This window comes from Misgurnus anguillicaudatus, chromosome 4, assembly GCF_027580225.2.
Source record: "Misgurnus anguillicaudatus chromosome 4, ASM2758022v2, whole genome shotgun sequence".
NCBI classification, from domain to species: Eukaryota; Metazoa; Chordata; class Actinopteri; order Cypriniformes; family Cobitidae; genus Misgurnus; species Misgurnus anguillicaudatus.
This window is the reverse complement of record NC_073340.2, coordinates 4,753,570-4,779,375: the sequence shown is the minus strand read 5'-3', so window position 1 is coordinate 4,779,375 and position 25,806 is coordinate 4,753,570. Positions and strand designations below refer to the sequence as shown.

General features: G+C 37.0%; 1 protein-coding gene across 3 annotated transcripts; it reads right to left on the bottom strand.

Moving 5' to 3' along the window:
* Positions 1-183: 183 nt before the first annotated feature.
* Positions 184-25,806, bottom strand: mapk8b (mitogen-activated protein kinase 8b). 3 transcript variants are annotated; one of them, XM_073866575.1, is made up of 12 exons: positions 25,644-25,806; positions 18,287-18,466; positions 18,028-18,157; positions 17,830-17,888; positions 17,438-17,572; positions 15,188-15,357; positions 14,663-14,734; positions 8,291-8,473; positions 7,812-7,936; positions 7,605-7,668; positions 6,120-6,197; positions 184-2,981 (listed from the first exon to the last, which is right to left on the bottom strand). In XM_073866575.1, exons 2-12 carry the CDS (start codon positions 18,406-18,408, stop codon positions 2,836-2,838), a joined length of 1,284 nt encoding a protein of 427 aa, XP_073722676.1. In that variant the 5' UTR covers positions 18,409-18,466; positions 25,644-25,806; the 3' UTR covers positions 184-2,835. The 3 variants fall into 3 exon arrangements, with proteins under 3 accessions (XP_073722676.1, XP_073722675.1, XP_073722677.1); XM_073866574.1 differs by lacking the exon at positions 14,663-14,734 and adding an exon at positions 14,213-14,284 and having other exon boundaries at positions 25,644-25,804; XM_073866576.1 differs by lacking the exon at positions 14,663-14,734 and adding an exon at positions 14,213-14,284 and having other exon boundaries at positions 184-2,986; positions 25,644-25,802.

The following is a 25,806-nucleotide window of genomic DNA, read 5'->3' as shown; positions in this document are numbered from 1 at the left end:
CACATAACCAAGTTATTGTTTATATTGCACAATACTGCTTTGTTATATATATAAATTATATATATATATAATATTTATTATAAAAATGTCCACTCCCAAAACAAAAAGCAATACAAAAAGTTTTTCTTCCCAATAGTTTTAAAGCTCTAGGGTCCCTAAAAATAAAACCACTTGACAAAAAAGTTCAGATTCAAACCTTTTTATTTGCAGTACATGTACACATTGGTATCGTAAGATCCCAGTGCATTTTTGTTGTAGTAGTTCACTTATTGCCTGTATGCCGTTCAGTGCACACAGAGCTAGGAATTTATAACTAACTGAGCTGGCATCGCTAGCAAATATTACATACCAGCACCAAATATTAACAAGTTTCAAGATATTTTACAGATGATGCTTTTAAAATGGCCTTACCAGGTTGATCAAAATCCAATGGCTAAACACTTTCCAAACATCTCCGTCTGCCACAGATTTATTTTTCCAGAATTTTTGGTAAGACAAGTTATGTAACATTGACTATAATGAGCCAAAAAATAAAACAAAATAATCATCTGGATTCAAAAAGACATTGATTTAACTGACAGTACCAAACATCTCTACCTCTGGGTACATAAAACTAACATGTCTAGATCTATCGATTACAACTAGCATGACAGCAGTGGGTATTGCACATGAACTGTAAAAAAATGAATACAAAGAAAATTAAATGAACATAAGATCAAATTTACATTTCAGTTCTCTTACTTCTACGTGAAGTATACATAATGTACAAAACTATATGTTGCCTACTATTGACAATAGTTCACTTTCAAAATAAATAAATAATGAAATCTGTATTAACATCTATCTGACGGGCAGCTGTGTTTAAAAAAAAAGAAATCTGTAGAAATTTAGAGTGAGGTAGTTCATCAAAGCCTACTTTGATCTTAACATTTTAAGAGATGAGATAAAAGCGAATGCAACCAAAACTAAATGCAACTAAAGTTCATCACCCTAAACAAAGCAAAAAATAAAATAAGAGCACTTAAAATGAGAATCAAATCAAGATTGTTATGCCTGGGATGCAACTGTGATAATATGGAAGCCAATCCTTATACAAACATTTGCGATCTTTACTTCTCCTGCATCCTCGAACTATCGACACACATACGCATTACATTCGATACCATCGCCCCAGAAATTTCCCAGACACCTACAGCATTTGATGCAACATCTTGCATATTTCCATAAAACAAAATAAAGCTGCAAACCATATACACATACGAAAGAACAGCCGATTTTCTATTACTTTGATGAAATACCTTAAACCTTAAAGAAACTTCCCTTTACAAATCAGATCTTAAGTGTCATAAATTATACATCTTTTCAACATGCTTTAGCCTTTCAATAGAAAAATAGACACTCCACATGATATGACCAGAATTACTATGGAAAGCCTCACCCAAATTTCTCCATCTTTCTAATTATTCAGGAATGAATGCAGGCACTTAATCCATTATGTAAGCAAAATCAAGACAACAGGTTAGAAATAACGGTACCAAATCTGTCACCGGAAAAGCGAAACGCTGTCAAAAAGTACCCATTTGTATCTAAAGGGTGCATATTAGTACCACAAGGGTACGTACTGGGACCTCAAAAGTACTTTTCTGTATCTAAATGATACTTATTAGGACCTTTTTAAAGGTTACCATCCCAGTGACAACTTTTGTACCTTTATTTCTGATAGTTTACAATGAATGATGAATGACGATTCTAAATGTAGAACTGATTAATTTTAGCACGGAAAGGGAGTAAGTTAGGAGCATGTACTACATACACTTATTATTGTAAACAAAATACATTCTGAATTTAAATCTGTCAAATTCATGATAAAATTATTTAACTTTCCAAACTTTAGAATGAAAAATCTATGTATCGGTTATTGATGGATCACTTTAATTTAGCAAAGTTTAACCTTTAGTAGCAGAATTTCATTTATCATAACCATAAATAAGACCACATGGATGTAAGGATCCATTTACAATAGTCTGAGGCGATGTCTAAAATCTGTTTTAAATCATCAATTGAACCGTCCAAACAAACTCTTTACAAACAATAACATGCTTTAAACTCCTGTACTAAGCTATATAGCACTGAAAGAAAGCATCATGGAAAGCTCTGGGTTCCTGTCGTCATTGTTTCTTGTATCGACAGACTAGATTACATACTGTGACACTGAGTGATACTGAGTGTTTCTTTTTAGACAGAATGTGAATTACATCTAGTGTACTAAAATCATATGTGGAAAAGAAAATGAGTAGCGCACTGATCCTAAAAGCACTTTAAAATACTTTAAGACAACCCAAGTGTTCATAAACCGTTTCATAGTTACACAGTTCAATTTCTGCTTTTAGGCCCAAAGAAAGTCTAGCTAAAGCAATGGTGTATGCACCACTGACTCCAAAACAGTAGTTTACAGTGTGGAAATACTCAATGCCAACATTAAACCAGGAAGTAAATGTGCCACTTAAAAAACGTCCACTAATTAGTGATTAACGTCTCAAAAAATATATTCACCATCTCTCTTTACAAAAACTCAAACCGATCCACATCCAAATGGCAAGATGACATATCTGATGTCAAATGAACGTATGAGAAATTAAAGTAATGCTGGTTTGGTGTAAAAGCCTTTAAGATGCTGTCAAACACTCTTACCTCCATTCTCGTTTTATTTCTATTTTCAATAAAAAAAAAATGATGCCAGTTTAAGAAAAAGGGGCACATTTTGGGTTTTGAAATTGGTGTAAACACTATGCCAGTAAAGATGGGTGTTAGCAGGAACTTAAGGAAAGAGGATAGTCATCTGCAGCAGCCCAGAGGTCCAGTGGATGTCTGGTGAGTGCTGTCTGTATCAGAGGTCAGGGTGGGATCAGTGGACATGGATGAGACGTCATTTATAGAAGAGGACGTTGAGGGCTCCTGGGAGTCACTGCTCACTGCTGCACCTGTGCTATGAGAAACAAATCAGATTTTTATCAGACAGGTACTGCTGAAGCAGTGTTTTTAAACCTGTCATACTACTGAGTTACGTTTCAATTTGTTCGTGTTTCTAGATAGTGAGGTAGTGTCAAAATATAAAAAAAAATATTAAATGTAGGTTTAAATAGATTTCCTTAGGTTTCCTGTATGGATAAACAAATACTGAAAAGATTTTCATTTAAGTTAATACACTATCCAAAGGAAGAACAAAGTCAAACAATAACTTAAATTGGCCACTATACAGTATAAAAAATATTTAGAGGCAAGTACTGTTCAGTTTGTGCTTAGCTTTCTGTTGTTAACTCTTTCCCCGCTAGCACTTTTTCAAGTTTTAAAACGTTTTAAGATTTTCACAAAATTTGAATGCCTTCCAGAAAATGTTCTTCTATAATGTTCAAATGAAAGACCCTCTACTTTTAAACAAACAAAGAGGCTGTTTACACTTGGCATTAACATGTGTTTTCGTCGATCGGATCACAAGTGGACGACGTTAATGCCAGGTGTAAACGGTGTTCAAAACATTTTGAGCTCGTCCACTTTCGACCACTTTCAACCACATCCAGAGGTAGTCGAAACCACTTTCGATCGGATCGCTTTGGAGTTGCGGAACGCACATGTGGTTGAATGCGTTCGAACAGCCACACGCGACCGCCTTCTCTCCGCCCATTTATCTAATCTGAGGTATTAAACACAAGTTTTACGTCTTTTTTGACTGCTGGCGTGAACATTCGGTGAACAGCGCTATTTTTAGCCTTTCATTGATAAAACTAAGCGGCTGATCTCCGTAGTTTCGTTTTGAAAGCGTGTGAAAGTTGCGCGATCCTATTTCATAAATTGCGCTGAAAATTCAAAGAAAGCTTTTACATACACACATACAAAACTCTGTGCAGCATGTTTACTTGCTAAACAAGCAGCGGACTCCGACATAATATTAGTTTGCGTCCATATAAACTCATAATTACTCCCGCTCGGGTTTGAATGACAGCGGAGAGACTCGCCCACCGTCTAACAGACCACCCCCTCATAGTATTCAGCACAGAAGCGGTCGAAAGTGGACAAAAGAGACGGATTTAAATACCAGGTGTAAACGTAATGTGTCTCTCTCGTCCACTTGTGATCAGATCGATGAAAACACATCTTAATACCAAGTGTAAACAGCCCCAAAGGCTTTTGTTAGAGATCAGACTCAGAACGATAATCCAAACATAGACAGTAGCTGGGTTTCCATCGAAACGTGAAGCGAATCTCTTCAAAATTTGCAACAAAAAAAAAAAGAAATGTGAATTAGGTGTGTTTCCATCAAGTTGTTTGAGCGAATGCTAGTGGTATTGGTAACCAACAGTAAATTAAACAAGGTATGCATAGAAAATGGAGACAGGACTGCATTCAGTTACGAATTGGTAAGTTATACATTTACTAGCAGCGTAGCTTGTAATTGCCAAACTGAATGCTGTGCACAGAAAAAGAATTGCAGAATTTTTGATGCAGGCGCCAGCACCAAGCGCATTGCGACGATGTCGAGCCCCATATAAAGGGAACGCAACATCAGCTTATACAGCTAGACGATCAGTCACGTGGGTTTAATGTTCACTACGTCAAAATTCATTCGGCAAATGTGTTTTCATCTCCCATTATTCGCATTTACTCTTTTTCGCACAAGTCAAAAACCACCTCAAGCAAGCGTAAAAACTTTTTTGCATATTAATGGATTTATGGAGAGGACAGGAAAGTACAGGGAGGAGAGAGGGGTACGGGATTGGCAAATGACCACAAGCCGGGAATCGAACTCGGGTCGCTGAAAGTGCGAAAGCACCACATGTCGGAGCGCTACTCACTACACCATCGCCTCTGACATTTAATGCGGCACTTTTCAGTTCGGGCGGCCTGCCTAAGCTGGGAAACCCTACTGCCTTAACTAGGTCGTTAAAAAAAAAATTGCTGCAAAAAAGGCCGTCAAGTGCATCTCGGAGAATAGCACGGACACTCTTCACAACACGAGCAGGCACGCGCGCCACACGGCCAAAATGAGAAAGATGGGTCCGGATCGTCACTGTCTGGAGGATAACTAGCCAGTTGATAAAACATCTCAGAGAATAGCGCGGACGCGTTTCACACCGCGAGCGTTCACGCGCGCCACATGGCCGAAATGAGATAAAGACGTGGTCTGTCATGTCTTGAGGTTAGCCAACTGTAAGTGGACTTATGTTTTGGGTTTATTCAAGCCTGTTATTGTATTAGTTATAGTTCTTGCAAATTTAAAGTAAGTTAGCTGGTGATTTTGTTGTTTGACCAACCTGCTAGCTAGGTTTCACGTGCCTGTTGATTAGATATAATTGTTGAGCGCTCTGCTCACGTTATTTATGCGCATTATTTACAAGCTATAGTATTAACACTCCTTTAAGATAATGCAATTAATAGTGGGAAATAATCAATTTTTACAATTTTTGCACTATCTATCATCGTTCGCCAGACGTTCTACAACATCTGCTTCAGTTTGTGTTTATTAACCCTTTAGATTCACTTCATCACGCAGCTATTCCCATTAGAGGTAAAAACATTTAATTCATTAATAATCTAGTATGTGTTCATTTTCTGTCATTGTTTTTTCAAAATTACGTTTTATTTGAGTGTTTTAAATAAAAAAAATTAATTTTCATCATAACGCGTACTTCCTGCCCTTTGATTGCCACGCCCCCGGCCACGACCCCCCGCCCAACCCTACCACCTTAACTAACAAATTTTCTGCGGGAAACCCTGTAATGGATTTTTTATCAAAATTTGCTTGTTTCTTATGTCATACTTCAAAATGTTCATAAAATCAGTGTGATGGAAACCCAGCTAGTGCATTTAATGCTTTTGGATCCGTAGAGGCTGCATTGTTTTATAAGGTGAGTAACAGCTCCACCGACTGCAAAATGGTAGAAATATGGAAAGACAGAATTTTTATGGCGAGATAACTCCTCAATGGTGGGGAAAGAGTAAAATAACTCCACAAATATTCATATATGTGCCTGTATACCACATTGTGGGGCACTGTGAAATGCTTAACACAGTGTGAAAAACATGATGAAGTGTTGTTTTTATAAATCAAAGAGGTAACTAACCTAGCGAGGCCGGCTGTCCTCGGATCACCCCGTTTTTCGTCCTTTCCTCCAAGTCCAGGACTTCCTTATATATCAGCTCTGATCGGGGAACAGGTACAAAGTTTTGCAAACATTGCATTAGGCAACTTCATTGACACTTCAGCACAGAGCTAATAAACACTTTCATAGAAGAACTCAACTGCTCCTAAAAGGGATAGTTCACTTTTTAAAATGAAAATTCTGTCATCATTTATTCATCCTCATGTTTTTCTAAACCTGTATGAAGTTCTTATTTCTGATGAACACAAAGGAAGATACTATGAAAAATGATGGCAAACACACAGCAGACAGTGACCATTGACTTCCATAGTAGGAAAAAATATGATAAAATTTAATGGGTACCAACATTTATCAAAATATTTTCTTCATCATTTATCACAATACTTCCAAAATATTTTTTTTCCTACTATGGAAGTCAATGGTCACCATCTGCTGTGTGTCCACCACCACCTCCCAATATCCTCTTTTGTGCTCATCAGAAAAAAAGAAACCCATACAGGTTTAGTACAAGGCACAAACAATCTCTATAAGACCATGTGCTCAGCTAACCAGAATCTTATGCAAGGCCGCGGCATTTGGGCAAGATATTCACATTACCAAGATTGCCCAAATCTAGACCCCACTGAAGACCTTTGGAAACATTTAATCTATTCCAACATCAGGGTCTGACACTATTGAAAGAACCAACCCCTACATCCAGTTTTTCAAAATCTAGTTGTAAGTTGCCTTTCCAAAAAAGCTACTATTAGCGAAAAGCGTAGGACTCCTTTTAAAATCAAAAGGCAAATATTATGCCAATTTTAACAAGATTTAATTAAGTTTCAGCTCAAAATTACCCACAGATCATTTGTTATACCCTGTCCAAAATCCCCCTATTCGGGTGGAAGCAAAAAAAAAAAAACACTTTTCATGTGAGTACCGTTAAATGCAAATGAGGTACAGCTCCTCACTCCCTTCCTGCGAATACAGTCCAATACATTATTATCTTTAGCTGCATTAACACTACAACGTGCTAACAGACAAATTTAGAAAAGCATTTGGGTAAAATTAACCAGTCAGTCAATGGATCTGAGTGGGGCTATATCAATGTGACATCACATTAACAATAGAATCAAAACAGCATGTCTGTGCTTTGGTTTAATGAAAAAAATAAATAAGAAAGAGGGGTCATTGTAAGGTTTTTGTGTTCACAGACTGCCAAAACACATTTATGTCCAAACACTGTAAAAGTTGATTTTGCATAACATGTGCCCTTTAAATGTTCAGCACGGCAAATGAGCATTAGAGAGGTCAGCTTTTCAGTAGGGATTTGGCTTTGTGCAGACCAGTCAAGTTATGGTTCATGTAAAGGTGGTTCTGTTAAGTATTTGTAAAATGTCTTACCACCCACCTATAGAAAACACTTGACTGACACAAAACAACAACAACAATCGTTTAAAAAAATACCTTTCCACTCTTCCACTGTGTGCTCTCTCTCATCTAGCTGTTTATCAATGATCACCGGCGGGGGCTGAAGGAGGAGATAAATGTCGGTCAGATATGTGAAAAGGAAAAAAGACTCTCCGGAGACTTTAGTGTCATGCAGAACAAGATCCCATCTGGACTCTGAAGTCATCGAGCCAGCCCCGAAATAATTAACATTGAGCCACTCACCGCTTCCACTTCTGACGGATCGTACCACACATTGATGTAGGGGTGCTGGAGGGCCTCGTCCACTGAGATTCGTTTAGACGCATCTATTACCAGCATTTTGGATAGCAAGTCTCGCGCCTGGCTCGCTTTAAGATAATTGCATTTCAATCAGGAAACAGAGAGGAAATACACTGGGTACTCATGATGATGCTGAATTAGTTAATTTGATATGGAGGACGGGGGCTGTATCTTGAGAAAACAAAATGAAACCGACTCCTGCAGGGCATAACTGCAAGGCATTTTTATTTTAAACAACAATAATGGTAATTTCCTATGAAATGGCTTAACAATAGCAGTTTTGTTTTTTGATGGTGCTTTTGAAACAGGCAGTAGGACGGGGCATATTGAGGTATTATACATTAAAACAATATCTGTGAAGTAAACTGAAACTAATAAGCTTTATTTAGGCATATCATATAGGTAAGATCCATAACCCTTACCTTTAAGTTTATTGTGGTCATTGTCTGCGGGGAAAAGCACATCTGGGAAAAGCTTCTCAAAGGTGTAGCCAGCATAGCGTGGCCTGTTTTCCACGTAAGTCCTCACAGACTGGTTCAGTTTCATCATGAATTCCTGAGATGGCGTGCCCAGCTGCTCGATAACCTTGTTCCACTGGTCAATATCTTCAGATTACAGGTTAAGAAAAACTACTGACAGAAACCTTGCACAGAGAGATGCATCATGATCTCTCTGTTAACTGCCTTAAATGGCAGATTTGTGTGAAATTCCAGTCACACATACACACATTTTCACTCTGAGCTATAACAATTATTCATTTAGCAACTATTCTTTATTATTACATGATTCGTTGGAATGCTTGATTCTGATTGGCCAGTCACAACATTTGCAGGTTTGTTATTCCCAGATAACAACTGCTCAACTAATAACACATCTTTACAGGTACAGTTTAATATTACACAAAAATTTAATGCACTCTCTTTTAATAACATAATGTCATTATATTTACATATGAATAAACCAAATAGTGTTCCTGACATTTGAACGTCTTATCTTAAAAACAAACAAAAAAATACACGGGTTTCCTCGCAATAGGTCTGCATTCGTAAAAATTTTAAACATAAAATATTTAAAATCAATCATTAAATGTTCCTTATCTTACTTATGAGGTAAATAGCCATGTAATAAGTGGGATAATGTATAGGCAGCCCTTTGTTATCGTGAAATAAGCCAGTCCCTCCCAGTGTTGTTTTCGTCAACGATGACGATAACGAAATGATTTTGTTGACGCACTTATTTTTTATGACGCTAACGCGACGATGACTAGCTAAAAATGTCTCTAAGGTGACGAAAACATGACGAGACGCTTTCGAGTTTTCGTTGACGAAACGAGACGGAACGAAAATGATTATAAGTCTGACGTTCATAATGCATGTAATTTCTGCCTATTTTGCGTGAAATCTGTCTGTTTTTAGCTCAAACGTATCAGCAATGCTGCCGCTTTCTATCCTTGCTTTGGGTCAACACTCAACAGTCTCACTCACGCCCACCACCCGGCTGCCGCCATGCCGCGCACGCGCACAAGATTTCAAACAACAACAACAACACACCTGCGGCTGTGGCGAGTTCGAAGGACCGTAGCGGTGACGACAATAAACGGAAACGACGAGATGATTTATGGACATACTTTCAGTGTAATCCATTAGACAGAAAAACGGAATGCATATTGGGAGACGACGGTAAATGTGGCCACAAACTAGGTGGGAAGAATACCACCAACCTCAAGCGGCACCTGAAGGCTCATCATGCTGATATTTTTTCAAAGGTAACTAACAAGTCACGCTGTTAACATATCATATACATTCAATTTTACTCGGCAATCGGCTTGTGACACACTTCATGGTAAGCTTAAGGTTTTACATGTATCTGCTTGTCAAACCTAAGCCCATTAAATACACCACACTTTTTAACCTAAATTCATTGGTTAAAAAATACTTTTTTTACTAAAATTGACTTAAACTTGACTAAAACCTTTTTGCGTTTTCGTCGACTAAAACTTGACTAAAATCTTTTTGCATTTTCGTCGACTAAAACTTGACTAAAACTATAAATTTCACAAGTGACTAAAATGTGACTAAAACTAAAAGCATTTTCGTCCAAAAGACTAAGACTAAAACGAAAACTAAAAGGGCTGCCAAAAACAACACTGGTCCCTCCAGAAAAACGTGATTATGTGATCGCATGATTCAACGCAGAATCAGCCAAAGTCCACATATTTATGCGGGGGCCGCATTTTTTTCAAATACACTGCACTGTCGCAGCATAAATTGCAGATTTCCATGCGCAAAATAGGCGGGGATTGCATGATTTAATAATCCCCGCATTTTCGTAGCAAAAATCACATATATCTTAGCAGAAAGTAAAAATTTTTTACATTCACTTCACACAAGCGCAGTTATGTCTCCTGTTGCCATGGAAACGTTATGAAGAGACATGATTATGTGACATGAACATCATTGAAAAGCTCCAAACTGTTTTTGCAAGTTCATGCAGTTTTTGCAAGTTCCCACAATTTCATTGCATAAAATTTTATAAATATCCTGCATATTCCATCGCATTTTTTAAGAAAACGTGCCACAAGATCAAGGATTTTTGCCGTAACAATCACAAAAAAACGCTGCGCTTTTCTGGAAGGATTGATAAGCCCCTTTGGTGTGATTTATGACCCTACGTTTTGCATCAGGTCCCTGATCAGACTGTCTGTTTCTGCAATAACAACCAGCTGCCTATACACTATCCCATAATTAATTTAGAAGTAAATCTAACTAGGCATGACACAACCTGTTTTTAAAGTGAAATTGGACATCCAATCAGAATTGATAATTTAATCAAAACACACATTCTCAGCTCAAATCAAACTTGACCCTGCCTGTGAAATCCCAGCTAAAGTCATTTTTATGTAAAATACGTTTTTTACATAAAATCATCATATGAAATGTAAAAACTTTGTGGAAAATAACCTTGATATCTTTAACATTGACTGAGTAAGGCCATATCAAAGAATGAAATTAAAGTGAAATCAATCTTTGATACTCTGAAATCTAAAAATCAGATTATGAGACTTAGCCTGGATTTCACAAACAGTCACACACATATCTTGAGTATTTTAAGACTAAATATTGTTACATTTGGTCAGGAGACATGGAAGAACCGATCATATTTCATGCCTTGAGCTTGAAAGACTTCCCCGAATAAGTTTAAAACATGAATCTTTTTCTGGTTTTGCTTCACAAGACATTTAGGGTTCGATTTACTAACAGCTTGCACCAGCACAAACCATCATTTTGGCGTTAAATAACGTCTGTCGGGATTTACTAAAGACACGCAGTGGATAATTACCACTGAAAATGTGTTGTTTAGTTATTTTTGCAACTGACCTTATTGCATATGCATTTAAAGGAGTTTCCCTTTTAGATGCAAAATTTATGGGAGGAGAATATTTAAATGATTCACACAACATGTAATATTGCTCATTTAATATTACTGGTATTTGCGCCATTATTTAAGGCCGAAAAGAGTCTTAAATCATTTTGCGCTTGAAGTTGCTACAATTGTTGCTAAATAGAGAGACATCACAAAGAGCAGAATGCGCGTGATTTAAGGCAGATAATTGTTTTAACACATAGCAGTTTATTTGGAATGCCAGAAAAACATATTACTCAAAAATATTGTTTGCCAAGCCATGTTATTTTTTATTTGCTTAAGTAAATAAAATAGGAGTCACTAGAAGTCGTCACACATTACCAGACGTTTCATTTTTTGTCCTCCAGTTCTTTTCAGTGTACTTCGGCTTTGTTAGCTGGTATTACACACCCCGCATTTTCCGCTGTGATGCCCGTGGTGCAGAACTCAAGATCAGCTCTGCTTATTTGCGCTGCTCTTAGTAAATTGCGTTGGCCATTATGGAAATCAGCTGTTGCGTCTGTGTTAATTAAGTTGCGTTTTTTTGAGTAAATAACCCGCAGATATTACCGCTCCTATCGGTGCTTTCTTGGAATTGCGCTCTCATGCTAATTTGCTCCGTTTAGTAAATCCGACCCCTAATCCACTTGAGTCACATGGGCGTGAATGTGGGGGTGAATCCCGTAAATGTCCTGTAACCATAGCAACGTTTTTTCCCATCTCGCATGGTTAACATTCACTGCTTTGACCAAAATAATATTACAGCGTTATGTTCTGCAATTTTATTAAACTCTTGGCGTTGGGTGTTATATGCATTTGTGAGGCTACTTCACAGAGCACTGTCTTGTCCACGTCTTTTTTGGGCTTACATACCGTTGTGGCACCTCACTGCTTTTCGGCCTTGGCTAATAAGGCAATCAAGTTTTTGGTGTTATTAAAGTGGTAAGGTGCCGGTCTCAATATTATAGTTTTTGAGCTAAAGCATTAGAATTTATTTCGGTTAATCGTGGAATTATTCTTGTTCGTGTTTTTTTTATGTGCAAAAATTGGCAACATGCGCAAGTAAACGCTCATACCTCTGTGATTTTCTGCACACACATTTATTTTGTTTTCACAAGAGAGACCTATGATGTTTAGGATGCACTTTTAAATATTTAAATCAACAACAAGTTGTTCAGTTTGGTTCTGTACAAACTACCCCATGTTTTGCAGGAGTTAGTTCAGTAGTATAATGTGGTTGTCACTCATGTAAATTACTGAAGTGTGTGTGTGTGAACAGAACAGGATTAAACGCTAAATGGTAAAGTGACAACCGAATTTAGATGCAGTTTGTACGAGGCCATGGATGTCTTTTATGATGGCTGTATGTGTTTTTTCCTGTGTGTTATATCAACCTACAGGGATGCCATATTATTTACAAATGTCAGTTTTTTGTTCAGCTAAAGAAAGGAAGTCGTATACAGTTTAGATAAAAACTATCTTTTTCTGAAAAAATGTTAATCATCATTACTCAAAATTTGCAGGAATTTTAGTTTTGGGTATACCAGTGTTCTACAAGCGTGTTATAAACAATATAACCAAGGCACTTGAACAAAAACCTTTATTTTGTGGAAAACACAGTGATCAAAAAAAGAAAACAGCAACCACTTCTAGCACAAAATAAGATTACAACTACAATATTTGAGGGTTAGTCATCAAAATGAGTAGGAAGTATAGAGGACTGTGCTTTGAATAACTTCAGTACATCAGTAGTTTCTCACACCACTCGGGCGTGTTCTTGGTCCACTCTCGTTTCGGTCTCTTCCACATTTCAGTAACTGTAGTCAGTTTCGTAGTCATTATTTTGTCTCACAGTTTAAGACCATTCAGACTAAAACTCTGCAGTGAACAATCCTCACAGCCGAAAAAAACGAAAGGCTTTACTAAGCTTTTCAGGATGGTTTCTGCAGCATTCAAACGTCACTTGACAACATGTAGTTACTTCCCTTCAAAAATCTGCAAATCGGCCTGCAATGTTCATGCAAGACAATGCCCACTGTCACACACTGCAAAACAAGTAAAGCAGTTCCTTAAAGCTAAGAACATTAAAATAATAAAATGGCCAGTGCAGTCCTGGTCTAAACTAAACTGAAAAACCCTTGGCGATAAAGTTATGGCTAAGAAACAGTTACTAAAATGTGGAAGAGAGAGTAGGAAAAGTCTACAAAAATCACACCAGAGTGGTGTGAGAAACTAGTGATGATCTCTGGCCGCAGTTGTGCTAAAGTTTTCAAAACAAAGTCCTTGAATTCTTACAAATGTTAAGAAGTACATTTCTTAGTAAAATTTTTGTCATTATCTTTTGTGCTACAGTGGTTACTGTTCTCAAATTTTGATCAGTGTTTTCCACAAAATAAAGGTTTTTGTTAGTGCATCGGTTAAAATATTAATATTAAAATATAAAGAAAATCGCCTTTTAGTTGTCCAAATTACGTCTTGAGGAAATGCATCCACTCACAAAAATAAAGTTTTTATATATTTCCGGTAGAAAATTAAGAAATTATCTTTATGGAACATGATTATTACATAATATCCTTATGATTTTTCCACAAAAGAAAAATTTATTATTTTGACACATACAATGGCTATTGCTACACATATACCCGTGCAATTTATGACTGGTTTTGTGGACCAGAGTCATATATTAGTGTATTCCTGCACATTTTGAGTGATGATTACCTTTATTTCAGAAAAAAACTTGATCTCTACTATATATGACATAAGGGCAAGTAAATGAGCGTATCCTATGAAGAAAACCAAAAGACTTTCCATTTGAGCCGCACAGTTTAACAATGATTTGAGATGTTAACTATATAATTCATAACACAGGTCAAAGGAAAAGGAAAAAAAAAACACACACAAACACATATAATGGGACAGTAAAGACGACCAGGTAAGGATACGGTCTGTGCCAGGAAACAACACACTACCTCTGACCATTTCAGCCATGATGCAGCCAATAGACCAGACATCAACTGAAAAATGAAATGAGAACCAAATTAAAATGTCAAAAATCTCACAAATGACATAAGCTAAATGCAATTAAAAACAAACATACATACATATAAGAAATCATATCACACATCATAAGACAAACAAAAAACAGGATGCACTGATGTGGATGCAATATACAGTACGGTAGATAAAAGGTAGCATGCAAACATCTCAATGTGCAATCGCTGGTGTGTCGGGCAATTTATCTGCCTACTAGCATTACTCGACCACAGCATTCAATAACCCGTACAAGACCTTTTCAATGTTAGAGACTGAGACACTGACATCCAAGTGGCACCACAAAAGTGGCTATTCACCAAATTCAACAACTGTAGAACATCAAGGCTGAACAAGGATACAGTCCCTCCCTGGAAAAAGGATTTTGTGCCGCACCATCTCTGCCATAATGCAGCCAACAGCCCAAATATCCACTACACAAGTGTAGCATAAAGGAAGAAGAGAACACATAAGCCAAGCAAACAGGGCAGCGATTGACTTTTAGAAAGGTTTTGGGTGCTTCAGCTGAAGGTTAAATGTCAGCATCTTTTGCCTTAAAATTGATTTGCTAGTTTAGCACAGCAGCGAACCACGTTTATTCTCCATCATGGTTTACACAAATAAAAAAGCTGTCGAATAACTAACACGCTTTACATCTAATGTTGAAAAAATGCTCAGTGCTACAGGCAAACACATCCAGTGTGCTTAAGCATGCAGATATTACATTAAAACTAGCTCAGGTGAACAAAGAATCCCTGAAATTGCCTAAACCCAAAAACATCACTGCTATTTGGTGTGTCCAAGGTACCCTTTCTTCATGTGAAATGGTGTGTGTGAATTGTGCTCTTTCTGTGGGCATGCTGCAAAGCAGTAATAAAACAACATACCATTGGCTTGGTAACCCATGCCCAGAATGACCTCGGGAGCACGATAGTAGCGTGTCACCACATATGGGGTCATGAGGAGTCCGGTGGCAGCTGTCCGGGCCAGGCCAAAGTCGAGGATCTTCAGCGTACAGTCGGATTTTACTACTATGTTACTTGGTTTCAGATCTCTGAAAAGAGAGGTTTGAAGGTCAAAAGGAAGGTCACATGCTTTAATGTTTAGAGCTAAAGTGACACTTAATCCAGTAATAAAAGTAGACTGTAGGGCTGTAACGATTAATCGTGCAAATGCGCGTTTTCTCAATAAATGAATTTGAATGAACTACGGTGAAATCCGGACACATCCAAAAGACATGTATTTTTCAAGCCTAGCGCCCCTAGGCCACAAGCGCCGCAGCACTGTCGCAAAGGAAAAGAACTGGCCAACCTTAAAACTAAACATTTAAAACGCTAAACGATCAACATTTTGAGGCATCAGGGAGAAACGCAGTCATGTTACAACTTTCTGATGAGGAACTCGTGGCAGAAGCCATTTCTTAATCTGAAGGTTGCAGCCTATTTCAGAATATTAACAATTATAAAGTTGACTATTATACTTAGTTAATGGTAAATTGTTGAAGTATGCTTATGACTTGCGAATGTAATGCTCAGTTTACCTTAATAACCCAGGCTTGATGACGTATGCAGCCGGCATATTTGACCTCCGGAGGCTGCAGCCTTCCAATTGAGAAACGAACAGAAGTATTTCCTTGCCTTTTTCCAAACAAATATTGTTGCATCGTCTCTCTCTCCCTCGCCACCAGGATTTTCTGCAATGGCGCTCATTTTTACTCCCTTTTGGGTGAAAATTGTCGCTCCAAATGCAAGTAAACCGATGTGTTTATGTCGCCCACTTTGTAATACGTCACGCGAGTGACAGCGGAACGCAGCAAATGAGGAAGAGAGAAACGCTCGGATCTGATTGGTGAATGAATAGGGTTTGGTTTTACACTGTGTGAGTTTGAGCAAGTTTGACTGCTATAGCATCCTGGATTGTAATGTAAATACCATAGACAGTAAAAGAAAGGTAAATACGTGAACACGTGAATGCAGCATGTGAATACAGGGAACTATATGCAAGATAATCGCCGTCATTTATAAAGAAGATCACATTTATGTATGAATCAAGATCGTGAGTTTATATAAAAAATTGCCTTAAAGAGGAATCGAACCCATGTCGCCCGTGTCATAGGTCCGTGACACTAAAGACTGTGCCACAGAGTCACACAATAGAATATGCTCTCTACACTCCTGAAGTAGCCTCCAGCAAAATTCACGTTAAAAAAAAATTGTGTGGAGGAAGTGACGTATGCCGTAAAGCAGATGAATTTTGTAGTTTTTTTGTGCTCTGGTTACTACCCGAAGTAGTTCCTCAGAATCAAGTGTGGCTGCAACAGAGCGCAGTTCACAACCAACACAGACGCAGCGAAGACACAATGAAAATATAATTTAAGACTGTGGTGTTTATTTTATAAATCAACATTCATCTAATTTAATTTATACATTAACATTTATATCGTGCAACTGTTGAAGTGATGATCAAATATGCCTGGAAGCATGCGTAACTCTTTCCCCATCAGCGTTTTTTTTTTTTTGCCACCCAGTTTTAGTTTAATGCCTTACAGAAAAATTTTCTTCTTTAAATAAACATAAAATATCAAATGAAAGAATTCCATTTTTGTGAAGAACTTTTGTAAGAGATCAGATTCAGAGCCATCAAAACTTACACGTCATGCCAAATCCACCACAACGCTGTTGTGTCGAGTGAATGCGTCAGTGTTTAAGTTGGGTAAGATTGCCATCTTGTGGATAATAGCGGAAATATCAATTTAAGACAAAAACAACTCAGAGAACGTTTTCTCTTTATTGACGAAATGACTCAACAATATTTATTGACATTACCTGGATATCGCCACAATTGTGCAAATGTAGAAAAATTTAAAAATGATTAAAGACTGTGGTGTTTATTTTCATAAATCAGTATGTAGCAACATTGGCTCAGTGATACTTCTGTAATGCTGTCTGAACCGTGGGTTTACCGGGGTATTTTATCATGGCTTAACGCGTTTCAACCATTCAGAATGAAGAACCAGAACGAGCCGTTTTAGACGCGTAATTGCTTATTTTATGTCACAAACGCCTGACATTGTTGATTAACTACCACAGAAAAAAAAATGTGAGGGGGCTGGCAGGGGTATTTTTTTACATACTCTGTGTATGATGCCAGCAGCGTGTAGATGTTTGATGCCACAGAGCATCTGATAAAGTAGGTATGAGAGTCTTTCATGGTCCAGCTCCATCTGAATCACCTGGCACAGGTTAGCATCCATCAGCTCCATCACTAGATAACTGCAGTTAAGAGATACAGGTGCAATTTAACTTGTTAAAAATGAGTGAAAATAATAAGAGTAAAAATGCATAGGATAGGTAGAAACATTACATTTGATTTTCAAAAAATATTAAATAACAGATGATCAGATGCAACACTGTGCAAACCGATCAATAACCTTAATCTGTAATTTCATTTTGTGTGTAATATTATAATAATATATAAACACATTTCACTTCTCTTCTACTTTAATTTTTTAAAACCAAACATAACTTACACATCCTGGAATTCTTCAAGCGTCTTTTGTGGCGTGAACACATTCAGTAAGCCAATTATCTGTAAAATGAAAGCATAAAGAGTAATGGATGTGCTCTGTGCTGTTGCATAGCAAAAGAAAATTTCTTGCTATATAAATATGGACTACACATATATAAATAGCACATAGATAAAGACATAAGAACAAAACATGTCTTACATTTTTGTGGTTGACACATTTCATAAGGACCAATTCTCTGTAAGCCCTTTTGGCATGGGTTTGGTTCTGAAAGGGTCGGCTGAGTTTCTTAATTGCGACATTTCGTTCGAGGATGTGGTCGTATGCGGAGCTGAAAAACAAAATGAAAGCTTTTTTGCCTCGCTCTCTTTCATTAAGTTCCTCAAATACTTCCTGTTCATATTTGTTGGGTTGTTAAAATGTTATTTAGATAGATTAAACTCAATCAAATTTAATTTACCAGACAATCCCTTGTGCTCCAGATCCGATTGGTCTCAAATTCTGATAGCGCTTCAAAACGGTGAATGTTGAATCCCCTACATCTATGCTGTAATATTCTTTCTCGCGCTTATTCTTGTTCATGATGAAAACGGTGCTGACTGTGTCTTGGTCATTCACGAAGAACTTCACCTTCAAAAATCTGAAAAGAAAAAGAAAACAGTAAAGTCGACACTGTCTGGACAAGACAATAAAAATAGTGGATTTGAGAAGAACTAACTAGCCACATTATTTATCATCTCATTCATCAAAACATGTCTTTAAAGGCTTTCATTTTTAGTGAATTTATTACTTTGTCTGAAACTTGTTTGTAAGAAAATAACAGTCAAGCTACAGGAATAATATTAAACCGCTTGCTCATATGCATGGTACAAGTAGGGATGGACCGATAAATCGGCTGATGATGCTTGCTATGCTTCACAGTAAATTATGGTGAAATGCCGCTACATCCAGTGCTTTCGTGCAGAAACTAAATATGAGTCAAAGAAGAACACACATTTAAACATTCATCTTCAGGAAATGGCTTAAGCATATTTATATTGTTGTTTTTCAGGTATTTTCATGAAATTAATGATTATGTTTGATGGCTTTTTCAAATGCATGTTATAAACGACTCAAACTTACAGTGATTTCAGATTAATAAGGACTTACTGATCAAAAGGCCGTAGTACATGAAATAGTGGTTCGTAATATCGGCTGTGCGATTCAAAATCGTCAGAATCGTCATCGGACAGGTATATATGTTGTTTTTTACTTGTTGGATAGCCACTACCTTGGTAATGGCTAATGAGGATCCAAATAAATAAATAAAATAAATATGTACATCTTCCTTTTTTAAAGACAAGCTTTTGATGTTTTGACCATTTTGTCTTATTTGCTATAAACAAAGTGTTTAAAATGCCACAAACCGCCACCAAAAACCACTGACACAATCTTTAGATGCGTTGCTTATAACGGTCCACAGAAATAAATCTCAAGTCAGCATTTATCAGTCGAAGACCGACACTTGTGGGTTATTTACACTTGACCACCCGTCTCCTTGCATGCTGCATTTCCTGTATTTAAGTGCTCAAGTGGACAAAGACCACAAGTGTGTGTAAAATATAATTATTCAATGTGATACACTTATTCTGTTGCTCAAATGGAAGGTTATTCAAAGCTTTTTCAGTGCTTAATATTTCTACCAATATTTCAGTGTTGACGTGTCCCTCATTTTCTGCCAGCTGTTTAGATCTGAATGATGGCAAATACTGGAAATTACTGAATTAATTGCTCTTTGAATCATTTTTATCATTTGGCAGCACAGAAGATCAACTTCCATATGTGCAGGTAGTAAACATTGTACTGCAGAGAATTAAAGGATGTTTTTAGAGAAAGTATTGTATAACTAAGCAAAAATTAATTGGTAAATAATATTAAGCCTAAATGTAGAAACCGTGTCATGTAATAATAAAAAAAAATAAACGTCTAAATGTTTATGCATAAAACTAATATACTATCTAATGATTTTTACATAAATAATTTTTGAGATATATAACTTGAATATTAACCCTGGGGTACACATTTGAGGATTTTCCTTTATAACTAGTGCTGCCTCACGATTAGTCGCGACTAATCGTTTGCAGAATAAAAGTTTTTGTTTACATAATATATGTGTGTGTACTGTGTATAATAATGATTTAAAAATACACACACAGACACGCATGTATTTAATTAAGAAATATTTGCATGTGTATATAATTTATATTATATATAAATATAAATATTTATTATATTAATATATTTTTTTCTTAAAATTCTACATGTATGTGTGTGTATTTATATATACAGAATTATTATACACAGTACACACACATATATTATGTAAACAACAACTTTTATTCTGCAAACAGCACTAGGGGCAGCACTATTTATAACCCAATCTAATTCAAGCCCAGCCAATCGCAGAAACTAAAACTGTATATGTGCCAAATCTGATTTCCCAAATATACACTGAAATTGGTAAAAAAAAATACTGACCCAGAATATTTTAATCCCCTGCTGGAATGGTGTATTTTTGTAAAGTCAAAACTTACAAACATTTTTGCAGTTCTGGGTCCTCATTTATAAAGCATGCATACGCACAAAACTGGGCTAAAAACACGTGTACAGCAATTTCCAAGCAAAGGTTGAGATTTATAAAAAAAAAAAAAACTTGATGGAAGAATGTGCGCACCTGCAAGTAAACTCTTGGCCCATGCCCATTCTGGAATAGGGCTGGACGATAAATCACGCGCGACATCATGCGCATCTCCTCAGTAATGCCGGTTCCTTGATTAGTATTAAATCGCCATCAGCTGTTTTCAGATGAGTCGTAGTTCCCTGACAAGCTGGGCCATATCACAGGCGATACGTCCGCGATAATTAATGCAAAATTGCCCCGATTGATCCTCGTTTACATATTTATATTTAAAAAATATATGTATGCATTATATATAAGCCTGTATCAGTGTTTCCCACAGGATTTTGAGGAAACTGTGGTGGTGATGACGTAACCCGCTAATTAGCATATATGTGATGTCATCATGTCGTGTTTGCGTTTGATCTAGTGTTGGCACCTGAAATGTGTTTCACTTCTACTCTTTGATCTGTATCTGTATTTGATCTGTATTATATATCAAATAATATTTTAAGCCGAATTAAGCTGTTTTAAATAGTGAAATAAAAATGTAAATGGGAATCATGAAAATTCTATTTGTGGGGGCCAGTGTTGATTCTGTGGTGGGCCACCACAAATAAATCAATGTATGGGAAACACTGCTGTATGCATCACTGCGTGCATGCATGCATACACACACATACACATTCTAAAACCACCGCAGTAAAACCACCATTGCAGTGTTAAAAAAATCACAGCCCTACTAAATATGCCTATTTTACACCTGGTAGTAACATCTGACTTGGCTGATGATACAATCACAGCCTCGGTTTCTAAGAGATGGGTCTCAAGTTTCATAACTTTTTAGACTTCAGTTATTCTAGAGTACCAAGTTATTCAAGTTATTCTACCTGAATTACTTGAACCACAGAAGTATGCTCCTCACATTCACATTTAATTGTGATTTTAATCTTATCCAAATATGCGATCACATTAATCCAAGAATTAATGATATACAGTATATATGCATACTAGGGCTGTGCAAAAAAAATCAATACAGCTAACTATTGTGATAATTTTTTCCACGATAGTGTACTGATATTTTTATCTCTACTAGTATGGATATAAAAAAACATCAATCCAGTGTGTGCGTCAAACGACCTCCTCCGCCGCTGCTGTAGTTGTCGCTGTCCGGTTGTCTGTCATATACGCCATTCGGCCAATGTCTCAGAAGTTAGCGGGAGTGAGAAAATGGCAGAAAATTTAAGACCGCCTTCAGCTTTCAAAGCCGACGTGTGGAAGCACTTTGGCTTAAAAAAAAATGCAGCTTTTTTTGATTTTTGATAAAAAAAGAAAAAGTATTGCAATGTATCGTAACACGCAGCGTATTGTATCGTATCGTGATACGTTGTACCATGAAACATGTAACGTGATATGTATAATATTATGCGGCCTGAGGCATCACACCAGCCATAACCACATAAAAAAATAAACCCACACAATTATCGTTTTCATGATCGAGTGTCGAAGTCACGTTTGAGTACTCATGCCCATACTTATCACAAACACAGTTACGAGCCGACCCCAAAGCGGCAATCGGTTTTACAACTGATATTTGGACATCTTACATAATGTCAGTGAGCTAGCTTGACTGAGTCTGAAACATGAGCCTTTGTTCCCAAAACCTGGTGCGTTTAATCCCTTGGTTTGGTTCGTTTAGGCATATGTTAGTAGGGATCGACCGATATGGATTTTTCAGTGCCGATGCCGATACCGATTTTTGTTTCATCAGCCTTAGCCGATGACCGATACAGGCTGCCGATTTTCTTGAGCCGATATTTGGAGCCGATACTGGTTTTGCTCACTCAATTTACATCATAAAAATGGCATGTTGTTAAAAAGAGATGTTATTAGTTTGCACAGTTCTTACATTTATTGTAGTCTAGGACTAGTCTAATCCCTGTCCAGGAAACGGCCCCATAGAGATGAAAAAAAACCCCACTTTGTTCAGCTATGATCAGCTGTTAAGCCGAGCTTTCAATGTTGTCGTGAAAAGGTTGGTTGTTTTTAGTCACATGACCTGCAATCGCTTGCGGGTTCCAGCACTCTGTCTGTAAATTATGCCGGAAAAATCAGCAAACACGGCAGCCATGTATCGGCCGATGCCGATACACATAAAACTCGTAAATATCGGCCCGATATATCGGCCGGCCGATATATCGGTCTATCACTAATGTTAAGCTGACCAGATTTTTCAAATAAAAACTGGCGACATGTACTAGTTCAATAGTTAAAATTTAATTGAAATCTCATTTGTTATTATCTACTAACTAAAAATGAAGACAAACCCTTTTTTGATTGTTTTCGTATTTTTTATTGTTGTTGAATTTCTAACTCAATTTCTGTAAATCAAATTTTTTGTTTTCCTTTTTAAAATGCACAGATAAGACAAAATGCAGATAAGTGATTTCATTGTAAACGTGGAACAAAAGGAATAATGCAATGTAAACATTTACACAAAACAAACTGCTCAGTACCACGTTGTGATCAGTTCACTTCGTTGGTTTATTACTTTATGCATCACATACTTAAACTTTGATGTAACCACGCAACAATAATTTCAGCTGCATGCATTCACTGTACACAGCGGGACGTGATGTTGTGATTTTTCGAACGGATTCTTAACCTAAAATGCACCGCAATGCAAGTGATGCAAACCAAATGCAGTGTTCTATTAAAAATGAATGTATGTATTTCTGCCGTACCAAAATGCAATGAAGCCATTGTACGTCTGACTGGGGTGTCACTCTTCCTCATGCACAGAACGCGTGCGCACACACACACAAACACAGGTTGTTACCATAGCAAATAGGCTCACCCCAGAAATTATATATTATTTGTTAGTAGCCTAATGGAAAATGCTGCAGGTGTAGAAATGTACATAAACCAGATATTTAATTGGATGTCAGGGCTAGATTACAGTATGAAACCTGTTGTGCATATTAATAAATTAAAGTGCTTAATTGTTGGCACTGGCACTTATAAAGACTAAATGAAATAAATAGGCTTATTTTTTGGAGCCAAATGCCAATACCTCTGTTTTTTTCAATGCTTGAACACTTTACAGTAGGGATGTAACGATTCAATCACGATTCAATCGCGGTCCTCATTAAAAATGCCTGTCTGAAATCGATTCTGAATCGCAAGGCTGCGATTCTTTGTTTTATGCACAGCTTGTGCCTGTATTACGGCATTTGGTCAGTAGGAAGTCCTTATCAATCTAAAATCATTATGAGTCGGAGTCGTTTATAATGTGCATTTAAAAAGCAACACTCGTTAAACAAAATCATTCAAAATATTCTTTATTATCATGAAAATACCTGAAACAATTTGAAGAACAGCGTATAAATATTCATGTGTAGACATTTCCTGAAATAGCGTTTGTAATGCTACTTCTTGTGTGGCACAAAGGGAGTTTCTGCACGGGAGCGCCCCCTGGTGTTCGGATGTGCCTGGATTTCACCGTAATTCATTCAAATGCATTCATTGAGAAAACGCGCATTTGCACGATGAATCGTTACACCCCTACTTTACAGCCACGTCATTTTCGTTATGCATTATTTGTTTTGGTAGTTTAAAAACACACACAAAATGTATATCCGATTACTCGATTAATCGATCGATTCAGTGCTAGATTAATCGATTTCAACAAGAATCGATAGCTGCAGCCCTAGAGTATGTCCAGTGTGGAGATGAGCAGGAACAGTTGGCTTACATGGAAATCCAGTTTTGGTTTGTTATAAAACAACAGCATCAAAAACAATAACAAGAAAAACAGAGCAAACATTGTGGTTAGTGGCCTTTTAGGCTTTGTATTGGCAAAATTTGGCCAGTGGTGAAAACTAATTGATTTTTGTTTATAGCCTATAAGCTGTCATTACGTTCTTAGAAAGAAAAGCAAAAAGAATTAGCAAAAATCGGTATCAGCAGGTCACTCACATCTACAGAAAAATCGGAAATCTGTCAAAAAAAAATGTAATTGGTTCATCTCTAATTACATGATCTTAAAACACATACATTTCTTTCCATTATAACATAATAAATTATAATAAAAACAACACATTACAAGAGACATTTTAACTGAAACGTTAAAATAAAATTTTATTTGATCTCGCATTTAATCATTTCAAATAAAATCTGCTTTTGGAACATCAGAATGTAAATGATAAACAAAATCGGTGTATGCTGCTGGTAACACCTGTGTGAAAGCCAAATATAAAGAATGTCTTCTAATGGCACATCAATAGATAAATGGATCAGGACATTTGTAACTGCCTAATTTCCGTTCCTATTCAGACACTCTAGCAAACACTGCATTCTTTTATATGACTGCGAATGAAAACCGTCAATCATCTCCTAAAATAATATTGAGAGAAAACCGCACCCCAACAAATGCCAGCCACTGTCATACCCCTCTGACAGCCCTGAACGGTATGATCTGAATTCAACATCTCACACCACCATCCATATCCAATGACCTCAATTTCTCTGATCTGATTTCCCACACCTCCATTCAACACATTCACGTCAGAAACATTAAAACTTGTTATAAAGCCAACCAAAAACAATATACACACGCTCAAAGAACTATGGGAATTAACAACACACAACTTCTATATCTTAAAAATCATAAACTGTCTCTTTACACAATACCTTTGGACCTTACAGGTATCATGCTGTCAAGGTGGGCTGCTCACTAGATTTGAGACACAGCCAATGTCAGTTAACAGATTTACAACAAAACTAAGTACCAAGTTAAACTATCACAATGCATTTTGACCCATAGAAACAGTACAGTACAGTACTTATTATTGTACTACTTCAACAACATAGTAAAGATCCAGCGCCATGGCATATGAACATACTATAATGATAGCAGCAGTATACCATGGTAAAACCACAATATGAGCCCATCCACCACAGCAATATTAAAAGTAAGTTCACACAAAATACGGTGCACAAGCCTGTAGAAACTTAACAATGCGTAGAAAGAGACGTTTACTGTTTAGCTAACCAGCTAGTCAGTGCTATTTAATGTACTGAACAACCACGATAAACCAGCATTACCCTCCCCCAAAGGCCACCTTCAAAACATCGGCGCTAACTGTAAATATGTACCTACCCTCTTCAAAAGTCAGACGGGGTTAGAAGCAGATTAATAAACGCACGGCAGTATGTTGCATTCGCCTTGTTTTCCAAATGAAAATACAAGCACTGCGCTCCCTCCGCTTCCGTCCACTGGCAGGCCTCGAGCTGCGGACACTTGCGTACTACGTCACGAATCC